The sequence below is a fragment of the Pristiophorus japonicus genome, chromosome 20 (assembly GCF_044704955.1).
Source record: "Pristiophorus japonicus isolate sPriJap1 chromosome 20, sPriJap1.hap1, whole genome shotgun sequence".
In the NCBI taxonomy this organism is placed as follows: domain Eukaryota; kingdom Metazoa; phylum Chordata; class Chondrichthyes; family Pristiophoridae; genus Pristiophorus; species Pristiophorus japonicus.
The window spans coordinates 98,758,149-98,769,233 of record NC_091996.1 but is presented as its reverse complement, the minus strand read 5'-3'; the positions used below and the strand labels follow the sequence as shown (position 1 = coordinate 98,769,233).

Below are 11,085 nucleotides of genomic sequence, written 5' to 3'. Positions count from 1 at the left end.
CGGTGGACACCGCGTGCTCCATCTCCAAGGACACCCTGGCTCGGACGTAACCGCGGAAGAGAGGCAGGCAGTCGGGCTGAACGACCCCCTCGACCGCCCGCTGCCTGGACCGGCTGATGACCCCCTTGGCCAGGCCCAGGAGCAGTCCTACGAGGAGGCCCTCGGACCTACCCGCTCCCCTCCGCACAGGGTGTCCCAAAGATCAGGAGCGTGGGACTGAAGTGCAACAGCTCTAGGGCCCTGTGAGCATGCATTACAGCGTCGAAAATGGAGTCCGGCCCATTTTCTGAGGCAGCGTTGCGGTAAATAAATTAAATAAATAAGAAAAGGCTCCCTCGGGGCCTGCCGAGGGTCCTCGCAATAAAGTGCCAAAGTGCTGCCAAAGTTTGGGTTGTCACTTCTAATTGGACCGATTCCTGGGAGGGTTTGGTCACATGACCTCCTGCCTGCGAACGCCACGCCCCCCCCCCCCCCCCCCACCCACACTCCCGCCATTGGCCGCCCGGCAGGTTTGTCGCTGCCAGGCCCCGCCTACCCACGGCCAATCGGCTCATCCTTGACTGTCAGTCAATCGGCCTCTTCCCCTGCCCCGCCCCCATCACCATCTCCAATATTCTGATATCTAATAAACAAAAGTGTTGAAAGATAATGGGCCGGAGAAACGTACAATTATTTTTAACGTCTTTTTGAGTGTTTCCTCCCCGCAGTGTCCGGGAGAATTCCCCGAGTGTTCAAATCCTGGAGAGCTGGAGGTCCCGCCGTGAGACTCGGCCCAGGCCCTTGACCGTGGAGCTTGGTGCGTGATTGGTGCTTGCGTCCGCTGGAGGGGTCGGGGTTCAGAGGGCACACAGGCTGCTGCAGATCCACCAAGGTGCCCCCCCTTCCCCTCCCCTCCCCCTCGGCCGAGCCAGCCGTGGGTTGGCAATCCGTCAGACGCTCGGGCTGTGAGGGAGGGCCGGAGCCGGGCTTGATGCGTCGGTGGCTGGTAGCAGGCCCCGAAACCCACGCTGATGCCCCACGGCCTACATCAGACAGAAGGGCCTTCGCGGAGGCAGCGTGTCGGGGGTGGCAGGTGGTCTCGGAGGGCATCCGAATTATCCGCACTTTGCTGGACTCGGTTCCAAACCTGCAACGTAAATGATCACAATCAGACTCGCAAACCGCTAATCGAGGCAAGATGGAGCCTAGCTGTCCTGACAGAGGACTTAAACTCCTGGGTTGTAAGAAAGAAAGAAATCGCATTTATATAGCACCTTTCACGACCTCAGGACATCTCAAAGCACTTCACGGGATAAGAAGTACTTTAAAAGTGTGGTCACTGTCGCTGGGAGGACAGACGCACCAACGTTGGCGTCCTCAACCAGGCCAACATCCCCAGCATCGAAGCACTGACCACACTCGACCAGCTCCGCTGGGCAGGGCCACATTGTCCGCATGCCCCCGACACGAGACTCCCAAAGCAAGCGCTCTACTCGGAACTCCTTCACGGCAAGCGAGCCCCAGGTGGACAGAGGAAACGTTACAGGGACACCCTCAAAGCCTCCCTGATAAAGTGCAACATCCCCACCGACACCTGGGAGTCCATGGCCCAAAGACCAGTCCGCCCTAAGTGGAGGAAGTGCATCCGGGAGGGCGCTGAGCACCTCGAGTCTCGTCGCCGACAGCGTGCAGAAACCAAGCGCAGGCAGCGGAAGGAGCGTGCGGCAAACCAGTCCCACCCTCCCCTTCCCTCAACCACTGTCTGTCCCACCTGTGACAGGGGACTGTGGTTCCCGTATTGGACTGTTCAGTCACCGAAGGACTCACTTCAGGAGTGGAAGCAAGTCTTCCTCGATTCCGAGGGACTGACTACGATGGTGATCCATTGAATTGTTTTTTTGGGGCTGAGCGGTGCTTTTAATGGGTCAAAATTCTGGGCACGTGTGGCTTTCCCCTTTAATTGGCTGCGCGGGACTTCCCCCCCGAGAGCATCACGCGGCCCACAGGGAACACTGGTCGCGGCTGTAATGCAGGAAACGCGGACGCAAATTAGCGCACAGCAAGCTCCCACAAACAGCAATGCCGACCACCATCTAGTTACTGCTGTTGAAAAGCCTTTTGAGCGAGGATGGCGGATGGAGGACTATCGGGCGAGTCTGCATTGCACCACGCAGTCAAATAGTCGACCAACGCTCGCCGTCTGGGCTTGCGCACAGAGTGCAGTCGCTTGGGTGGGATATTCCCGGGTCAGTGCCTTCCGGACGGGGTGGGGGGTAAATTGGGGTACAATAATTTAATAGTTATGCCACTAGACTAATAATCCAGAGACATGAGTCAAATCCCACCACGGTTAATGTAATGTATGCATGTGAGAGGATGCTCACAGGGTTGTAGATCTGTTGCACTTCAGTCCCACACTCCTGATCTTTGGGCACCCTGTGCGGAGGGGAGCGGGCAGGTCCGAAGGCCTCCTCGTAGGACTGCTCCTGGGCACGGCCAAGGGGGCCATCAGCCCGACTGCCTGCCTCTCTTCCGCGGTTACATCCGCGCCAGGGTGTCCCTGGAGATGGAGCACGCGGTGTCCACCGGTACGCTCGCGGCTTTCCGCGAGAGGTGGGCGCTGGAGGGACTGGAGTGCATCATCACACCCAGCAACTGAATTTCAATTTGATGAAAGGTTTATCGTTACAGTTTTAAATTGTTAATTTGTGGCCAAAAGGGGGGCACTTGATTAAGGTTCTGCTAAAACAGTTGTAGATCTGTTGAGGTGGGAGTAGCTTAGCCAGTCACGTGATGTTCACAAGACTCAATAAAACCCCGGCCAGTTGGGTTCGGGGGATGGGGCAGGTGGTCGTGAGCCTGGTGGATGAACTGGTAATGTGTCGTGTGATTGTTAAACCCTTTGCTCATAAACCAACTAGTTCTGAATAGCAATGTGTTGCTTTGGATTCTTAAGCAAAGAACCCACGGAGCAAATACATCGCAGTTAGTTTAATCATTTAAATTCAGTTAATTAAATCTGGAATTAAAAAGCTGGTATTGGTCATAGTGACCGTAAAGCTGTTGGATTGTCGTAAAAAAAAACCTCTGGTTCGCTAATGCCCCTTTAGGGAAGGAAATCTGCTGCCCTTACCCCACACTGGCCTATAGGTGACTCCAGACCCACAGCCATGTGGTTGACCATTAACTGCCCCTCTGGAATGGCCCAGCGAGACACTCAGTCGTACCGAACCGAGGGCAACTGAGGACAGGCAATTAACGCTGGCCTTGCCCACGCCCCCGAGAAATGGGGCATTCAGGAATCAATCTGTCCCAGGTAACCCGTGCTCCAATTGCGAGCGTTTGACGGCAGCAGAGGACGTATGCCGTTCACCGCCGCCGAGGACCCTCGCTTTGGGGGATGGGCGGAGGGGGAGGGGGTTGCAAGGACTCACCGGAATCCCACCGTGTCTCCGGACTTTGGTCCTGGGGATCAGCGGGCGCAGATGACGCAGAGGAACAGAAGGATTGGCACCACAACAATGAGCAGAGGGAGTCTGGATCTGCTCCGGCCGCTCCCGTTCCCCGCTCCGGGTTCTCGCCCCGGATCCGGATTGTGACTTGCGGTCTCTTCACGCTCTGTCTCCATCACCGCCGTGGAATTACCCGCACCTTGCAGCTGTTTGTCGACAACCTGATCACTCCTGGAGTTCCCCACGTCCGACCCTCCTGGTCCTGTAATTGTAGAGAAGGTGCATCATTTTCTCCTGAAAAGACAAGGGGAGTCTGGGACTAGGGGCACAGTCGATAAATTAGACCAGACCTTTCAGGGGGGAAATGAGGAAACAGTCCTACACACAAAGGGTGGAACTCTCTTCCACAAACAGAAACTGATGCTGGATCAACTGTTAAGTTTAAATTGGAGCCTGATAGCTTTCTGTTAACCAAAGGTATTAAGGGATATGGACCAAAGGCGGGTGTGTGGAGTTTGGTCACAGATCAGCCATGATCTCATTGAGTGGCAGAACAGGCTTGAGGGGCTGAATGGGCCTCCTCCTGTTCCTGTGTAACAGGCTCGAGGGGCTGAATGGCCTCCTCCTGTTCCTGTGTAACAGGCTCGAGGGGCTGAACGGCCTCCTCCTGTTCCTGTGTAACAGGCTCGAGGGGCTGAATGGGCCTCCTCTGTTCCTGTGTAACAGGCTCGAGGGGCTGAATGGGCCTCCTCCTGTTCCTGTGTAACAGGCTCGAGGGGCTGAATGGGCCTCCTCCTGTTCCTGTGTAACAGGCTCGAGGGGCTGAATGGGCCTCCTCCTGTTCCTGTGTAACAGGCTCGAGGGGCTGAATGAGTCTCCTCCTGTTCCTGTGTAACAGGCTCGAGGGGCTGAATAGGCCTCCTCCTGTTCCTGTGTAACAGGCTCGAGGGGCTGAATGGGCCTCCTCCTGTTCCCGTGTAACAGGCTCGAGGGACTGAATGGGCCTCCTCCTGTTCCTGTGTAACAGGCTCGAGGGGCTGAATGGCCTCCTCCTGTTCCTGTGTAACAGGCTCGAGGGGCTGAATGGGCCTCCTCCTGTTCCTGTGTAACAGGCTCGAGGGGCTGAATAGCCTCCTCCTGTTCCTGTGTAACAGGCTCGAGGGGCTGAATGGGCCTCCTCCTGTTCCTGTGTAACGGATTCGAGGGGCTGAATGGGTCTCCTCCTGTTCCTAATGTAACGGACTCGAGGGGCTGAATGGGCCTCCTCCCAATCCTATATTCCTATTTTATTTTCCCAGAGGGGTGACCTAATAGCGGTCTTTAAAATGCTGAAAGGTTTTGATGGAGGGGAGAGTGTCTCCACTTGTGGGGAAGAGTATAACTAGGGGCCATCAATATCAGATAGTCACCCAGAAACCAAATGGGGAATTCAGGAGAAACTTCGTTACCCAGAGGGCGGTGAGAATGTGGAACTCGCTGCCACAGTGGGTGTCCCTTGTGACTCGGTGGGGTAGCACGCGCCTCTGAGTCAGAAAGTTGTGGGTTCAAGTCCCACAACCTTCTGACTCAGGAACAAGGGTGATACCCCTGAGCCACAGTTACAGCTCCTGTCAGCTAAAAGTAGTCAACAGTGATTGGCATTTATATCGCACCTTTAATGTAGTAAAACGTCTCAAGGCACTTCACAGGAAGGTTATTAGATAATGAGGTAGGTTTTAATGAGGGCCTTAAAGGCAGAGAGGTTTAGGGAGGGAGTTCCAGAGCTTGGGGCCCAGGCAACAGAAGGCACGGCCACCGATGGTGGAGCGATTATAATCAGGGATGGTCAGGAGGGCAGAATTGGAGGAGTGCAGAGATAGGGCGGTTGTTGGGCTGGAGGGGGTTACAGAGATAGGGAGGGGTGTAGGGGCTGGAGGGGGTTACAGAGATAGGGAGGGGTGTAGGGGCTGGAGGGGGTTACAGAGATAGGGAGCGGTGTAGGGGCTGGAGGAGGTTACAGAGATAGGGAGGGTGTAGGGGCTGGAGGAGGTTACAGAGATAGGGAGGGGTGTAGGGGCTGGAGGAGGTTACAGAGATAGGGAGGGGTGTAGGGGCTGGAGGGGATTATAGGGAGGGGGGAGGAGGTTACAGAGATAGGAAGGGGTGTAGGGGCTGGAGGGGGTTACAGAGATAGGGAGGGGTGTAGGGGCTGGAGGAGGTTACAGAGATAGGGAGGGTGTAGGGGCTGGAGGGGGTTACAGAGATAGGGAGGGTTGGAGGTTGATATGTTACAGAGATAGGGAGGGGTGGAGGGGTTTACAGAGATAGGGAGGGTTATATGGGGGGGGGGGGGTTACAGAGATAGTGAGGGTTATATGGGCAGAGGGGTTAAGGAGATAGGGAGGGTTATATGGGGGGGGTTACGGAGATAGGGAGGGTTAAATGGTGGGGGTTAAGGAGATAGGGAGGAGTAAATGGGGGGGTTACAGAGATAGGGAGGGTTATATGGGGGGGAGTTACGGAGATAGGGAGGGTTATATGGGGGAGGGGTTACAGAGGTAGGGAGGAGTATATGGGGGGGTTACAGAGATAGGGAGGGTTATATGGGGGAGGGGTTACGGAGATAGGGAGGAGTATATGGCGGGGGTTACAGAGATAGGGAGGGTTATATGGGGGGGGGGGGTTACGGAGATAGGGAGGGTTATATGGGGGAGGGGTTATGGAGATAGGGAGGGTTATATGGGGGGAGGGGTTACGGAGATAGGGAGGGGTATATGGGGGGAGGGGTTACGGAGATAGGGAGGGGTATATGGGGGGAGGGGTTACGGAGATAGGGAGGGTTATATGGGGGAGGGGTTACGGAGATAGGGTGGGTTATATGGGGGGAGGGGTTACGGAGATAGGGAGGGGTATATGGGGGGAGGGGTTACGGAGATAGGGAGGGTTATATGGGGGAGGGGTTACGGAGATAGGGAGGGGTATATGGGGGGAGGGGTTACGGAGATAGGGAGGGTTATATGGGGGAGGGGTTACGGAGATAGGGAGGGTTATATGGGGGAGGGGTTACAGAGATAGGGAGGGTTATATGGGGGGGGGTTTGCGGAGATAGGGAGGGTTATATGGGGGAGGGGTTACGGAGATAGGGAGGGTTATATGGGGGAGCGGTTACGGAGATAGGGAGGGATATATGGGGGGAGGGGTTACGGAGATAGGGAGGGGTATATGGGGGGAGGGGTTACGGAGATAGGGAGGGGTATATGGGGGGAGGGGTTACGGAGATAGGGAGGGTTATATGGGGGGGGGTTTGCGGAGATAGGGAGGGTTATATGGGGGAGGGGTTACGGAGATAGGGAGGGATATATGGGGGGAGGGGTTACGGAGATAGGGAGGGGTATATGGGGGGAGGGGTTACGGAGATAGGGAGGGGTATATGGGGGGAGGGGTTACGGAGATAGGGAGTGGGGGAGAGGGTTTTCGGCAGGGGGGAGGCACCAGGATGAGAATGTGAAACTGAGGGTATGAATACTCGCTGGGACTGTTGGTGGAGGGAGTTCCTGGAGAGCAGCTTCACTCACCTTTGTCTACAGATAAGGTCACCTCTGCGCACTCCTCTCCCTGGTATGGGTTCATGGTGGTGATACGACATGTGTATGTTCCTCCGTCGCTCGGGCCCAGCTGCCCGAGGCTCAGGCTGGCGTTTCCCCGGGCGAACCAGTCCTGGCCCAGCTTGGTGCGGCCCCGGAACCTGGGGCCATGCTCGGTGCTGCCCGTGTGGCCCTCGTGGCCGTGTGCCAGCCCCTCCTCCTCGCCCCGGCTCAGCCGCCAGACCACCATGTACTCCGAGGGCTCCGGGCCCACCCAGGCGAACAGGCAAGGCAGGTGAGCAGTGTCGCCGGCAGATGCCCGCAGGGAGAATCGCCGCTTCTCACAGGTGAGGTGCCCTGTCGGGAGCAGAAAGGTGGGTCGGTAAAGGACTGGTTGGTGCACCTGGGTCACCGAGGCCTCGCGGTGAACACATCACCCAACGGCCCATAACAACTCGTCAGAAAGACGGACGTCCCAAAGCGCTTTACAGCCAATGAAGTACTTTTGGAGTGTGGTCACTATTGTAATGGAAACACCAATTTGCGCACAGCAAGCTCCCACACACAGCGATGTGATAATGACCCAGATCATCTGTTTTAGTGATGTTGGTTGAGGAATAAATATTGGCCCCAGGACACCGGCGAGAACTCCCCTGCTCTTCTTCCAAATAGTACCGTGGGATCTTTTACATCCACCTGAGGGGGCAGACGGGGCCTCGGTTTAATGTCTCATCCGAAAGATGGCACCTCTGACAGTGCAGCACTGAGGGAGCGCCGCACTGTCGGAGGGGCAGTACTGAGGGAGCGCCGCACTGTCGGAGGGGCAGTACTGAGGGAGCGCCGCACTGTCGGAGGGGCAGTACTGAGGGAGCGCCGCACTGTCGGAGGGGCAGTGCTGAGGGAGCCCTGCACTGTCGGAGGAACAGTACTGAGGGAGCGCCGCACTGTCGGAGGGGCAGTACTGAGGGAGCGCCGCACTGTCAGAGGGGCAGTACTGAGGGAGTGCCGCACTGTCGGAGGGGCAGTACTGAGGGAGCGTCGCACTGTCGGAGGGGCAGTACTGAGGGAGTGCCGCACTGTCGGAGGGGCAGTACTGAGGGAGCGCCGCACTGTCGGAGGGGCAGTACTGAGGGAGTGCCGCACTGTCGGAGGGGCAGTACTGAGGGAGCGCCGCACTGTCGGAGGGGCAGTACTGAGGGAGCGCCACACTGTCGGAGGGGCCGTCTTTCAGATGAGACGTTAAAAGAGGCCCCGTCTGCCCTCTCAGGTGGGTGTAAAAGATCCCGTGGCCACTATTTGAAGAAGAGCAGGGGAGTTCTCCCCGGTGTTTGGATATTCTGTGTAATTTTGTGCAATAGAGGAAGAATTCTTTGTAATAGTCCCTGGGCGGGATATCGAAACCTCGGTGAATCACAAAGCAAGAAAGTCCCTCCCATCGGTGTGACGCTTCAGTTACCTTTCTCTATTGGTCATTGCCCAGGCTGGTTGTACCGGGGATTTTTTTCTGGGGGTGGGATTTACATAAGGGAGTTTCATAATTTTGTGCATCAGGGACTTGTGGAATGAAATTGGACCCCGCTGGGAATTTCTGGAGTGTTTCAGCAGAATCTATGCCCACAGCTGTCTGCTGGAAAGCCCCAAGTCTTTAAATAAACTTTCACCAGAATTTCAGCCACAGTCTCATCAGAGAACGTGAGCACGTGCCCCCGGACTGCGTATCATCGTCATCCTCAGTCCCTCGCAATCGAGGAAGACTTGCTTCCACTCTTAACATGAGTCCTCAGGTGGCTGAACAGTCCAATACAGGAACCACAGTCCCTGTCACAGGTGGGACAGACAGTGGTTGAGGGAAGGGGAGGGTGGGACTGGTTTGCCGCACGCTCCTTCCGCTGCCTGCGCTTGGTTTCTGCACGCTATCGGCGACGAGACCCGACAAGAACGTGGGACCCCCTAGGCTGAGGTAGCCCCCATGCAGAAAAACCCTGGGCCCCCCGCAAAAGCGAGATTGGATAGGAAGGACCTGTTGCCCTTAGCAGGGACGCCAATAACTAGGGAACAAAGGTTTAGAGTAATTGGTGGGAGGATTGCAGGGGAACTGAGGAGAACGCTTCTCACCCAGAGGGTGGTGGGGGTCTGGAACTCACGGCCTGAAAGGGTGGTAGAGGCAGAAACCATCACCACATTTGGACCTGCACCTGAAGTGCCGTAACCCACAGGGCTACGGACCGAGAGCTGGAAAGTGGGACTAACACAGAAACATAGAAAATAGGTGCAGGAGGAGGCCATTCGGCCCTTCGAGCCTGCACCACCATTCAATGAGTTCATGGCTGGGGAGCACTTTGCCGGCCGGTGCAGACACAAAGGGCAGAATGGCCTCCCTCTGTGCCGTTTATTTTGACGATTGTCTGAGAGCTCAGCACGCACAAAAGGGCAGAGCGCCCTGGGACCTCCCTGGGACCAGCGCCATCACAGGTCAGCCGTAACCCCCTCCCCTCCCCCCCGCTGGGCCGCGTAGCGCTGCCCTGGAGGAGGGGCCCTTCCCTGAATTAAAGGGGAATGCTATCTCTGCATTAATGAAAGGGTCCCGACCTGGAGCACCAGGACCAGCCTGGCTCTCGAGCTGACCAATGGCGGCACGGGTTTCCCGTGTCCTGAACGGCAACACAAGGGGGGCGCACAGGAAAAGTGGCCTCCCCTTTAACGTTCGCCCCTCTCGCGGCCGCCCGCCCGCTGAAGCCATCGCCGTCATCGCCCAGGGCAGCGTTGGGGTGGGGGGGGCTGGCTGTGGGGGGGGGGGGGGCGCTGGCTGTGGGTGGGGGAGGGGAGGGGGGGGGGGAGTTACCCAATTTAGGGTCCGGGGCGCTGCTGAGGTGATGACATCACCGTCTCCGGGCGCAGGAGACCGGGGTGCAACGCAGTAGCGCCATCGCTAAACCCCCGGCGAATTTAACAGGAGTCGGTGGCGGCAATGCTCCCGGTCGTAACAGGAGGCGCAAACGATCAGACTTCGGCGCCCTCACCCTCCCCGAGAAATCCAAACATTTCTGATCGTGGGAGGGGGCCGGGGTCAGGGCAGGAGATTGACGGCACGGACCGTATCTGGGACAAACAATACGTATCGCTAACAATCCAGCCCCTTCGCAACATCTCGACGAAACAGCTCTTACCTGACTCTGAGATCGCGACGGAAAGCGAGAGAGCGAGAAGCAGTCTGATTATTGCCATTCTGCTCCGATGTGACTGCAACTGAGGCAGTCAAGGTTGTGTCAACAAAGTATTTATTCTCGAGTCATTTGCATGGAGTTTCCCACGTTCGAGTCAAAATGATCTGAGCACTTTCCTCATGACAGAATGAAATCCCCCAGCTTACATAACTGAAACCAAACTTCAAATACTTTAACCCACCCAATAAAGCCTTCTCCAACCCCCGCACCTCCCCAACTCTGGTGTTGGCCCTCAGGTACTTAGCTCCCCCAGCCCCCACCCAAACTTCACTCAGTGTCAGCCGGGGCTCAGTGGTTACCGCACTCGCCTCGGAGGTTCAAGTCCCACTCCAGGGACTTGAGCACAAAATTCCAGGCTGACACACCCAGTGCAGTGCTGAGGGAGCGCCGCACTGTCGGAGGGGCAGTACTGAGGGAGCGCCGCACTGTCGGAGGGGCAGTACTGAGGGAGCGCCGCACTGTCGGAGGGGCAGTGCTGAGGGAGCGCCGCACTGTCGGAGGGGCAGTACTGAGGGAGCGCCGCACTGTCGGAGGGGCAGTACTGAGGGAGTGCCGCACTGTCGGAGGGGCAGTGCTGAGGGAGTGCCGCACCGTCGGAGGGGCAATACCGAGGGAGTGCCGCAATGTCGGAGGGGCAATACCGAGGGAGTGCCGCACTGTCGGAGGGGCAATACCGAGGGAGTGCCGCACTGTCGGAGGGGCAGTACTGAGGGAGTGCCGCACTGTCGGAGGGGCAGTACTGAGGGAGCGCCGCACTGTCGGAGGGGCAATACCGAGGGAGTGCCGCACTGTCGGAGGGGCAGTGCTGAGGGAGCGCCGCACTGTCGGAGGGGCAATACCGAGGGAGTGCCGCATTGTCGGAGGGGC

At 57.4% G+C, this 11,085-nt stretch overlaps 1 protein-coding gene across 2 annotated transcripts; it reads right to left on the bottom strand.

Annotated features, from left to right (window-relative positions):
- Nucleotides 1-586: 586 nt before the first annotated feature.
- Nucleotides 587-10,407, bottom strand: LOC139233041 (myelin-oligodendrocyte glycoprotein-like). Of its 2 annotated transcripts, none has more exons than XM_070863558.1 (4): nt 10,162-10,407; nt 6,986-7,351; nt 3,414-3,693; nt 587-1,126 (listed from the first exon to the last, which is right to left on the bottom strand). In XM_070863558.1, the coding sequence occupies exons 1-3, from the start codon at nt 10,217-10,219 to the stop codon at nt 3,452-3,454; spliced, it is 666 nt and encodes a 221-aa protein (XP_070719659.1). In that variant the 5' UTR covers nt 10,220-10,407; the 3' UTR covers nt 587-1,126; nt 3,414-3,451. The 2 variants fall into 2 exon arrangements, with proteins under 2 accessions (XP_070719659.1, XP_070719660.1); XM_070863559.1 differs by having other exon boundaries at nt 3,631-3,693.
- Between the last annotated feature and the right edge of the window lie 678 nt (nt 10,408-11,085).

What these genes read in the sequence shown, in the direction of transcription:
- LOC139233041 (XM_070863558.1), bottom strand. Translation starts at nt 10,219, where the DNA reads ATGGCAATAATCAGACTGCTTCTCGCTCTCTCGCTTTCCGTCGCGATC. An exon ending in CGTCGCGATCTCAGAGTCAG is followed by an intron (nt 7,352 to 10,161) that starts GTAAGAGCTGTT and finishes TGCTCCCGACAG; the next exon opens with GGCACCTCACCTGTGAGAAG. An exon ending in GACCTTATCTGTAGACAAAG is followed by an intron (nt 3,694 to 6,985) that starts GTGAGTGAAGCT and finishes CTACAATTACAG; the next exon opens with GACCAGGAGGGTCGGACGTG.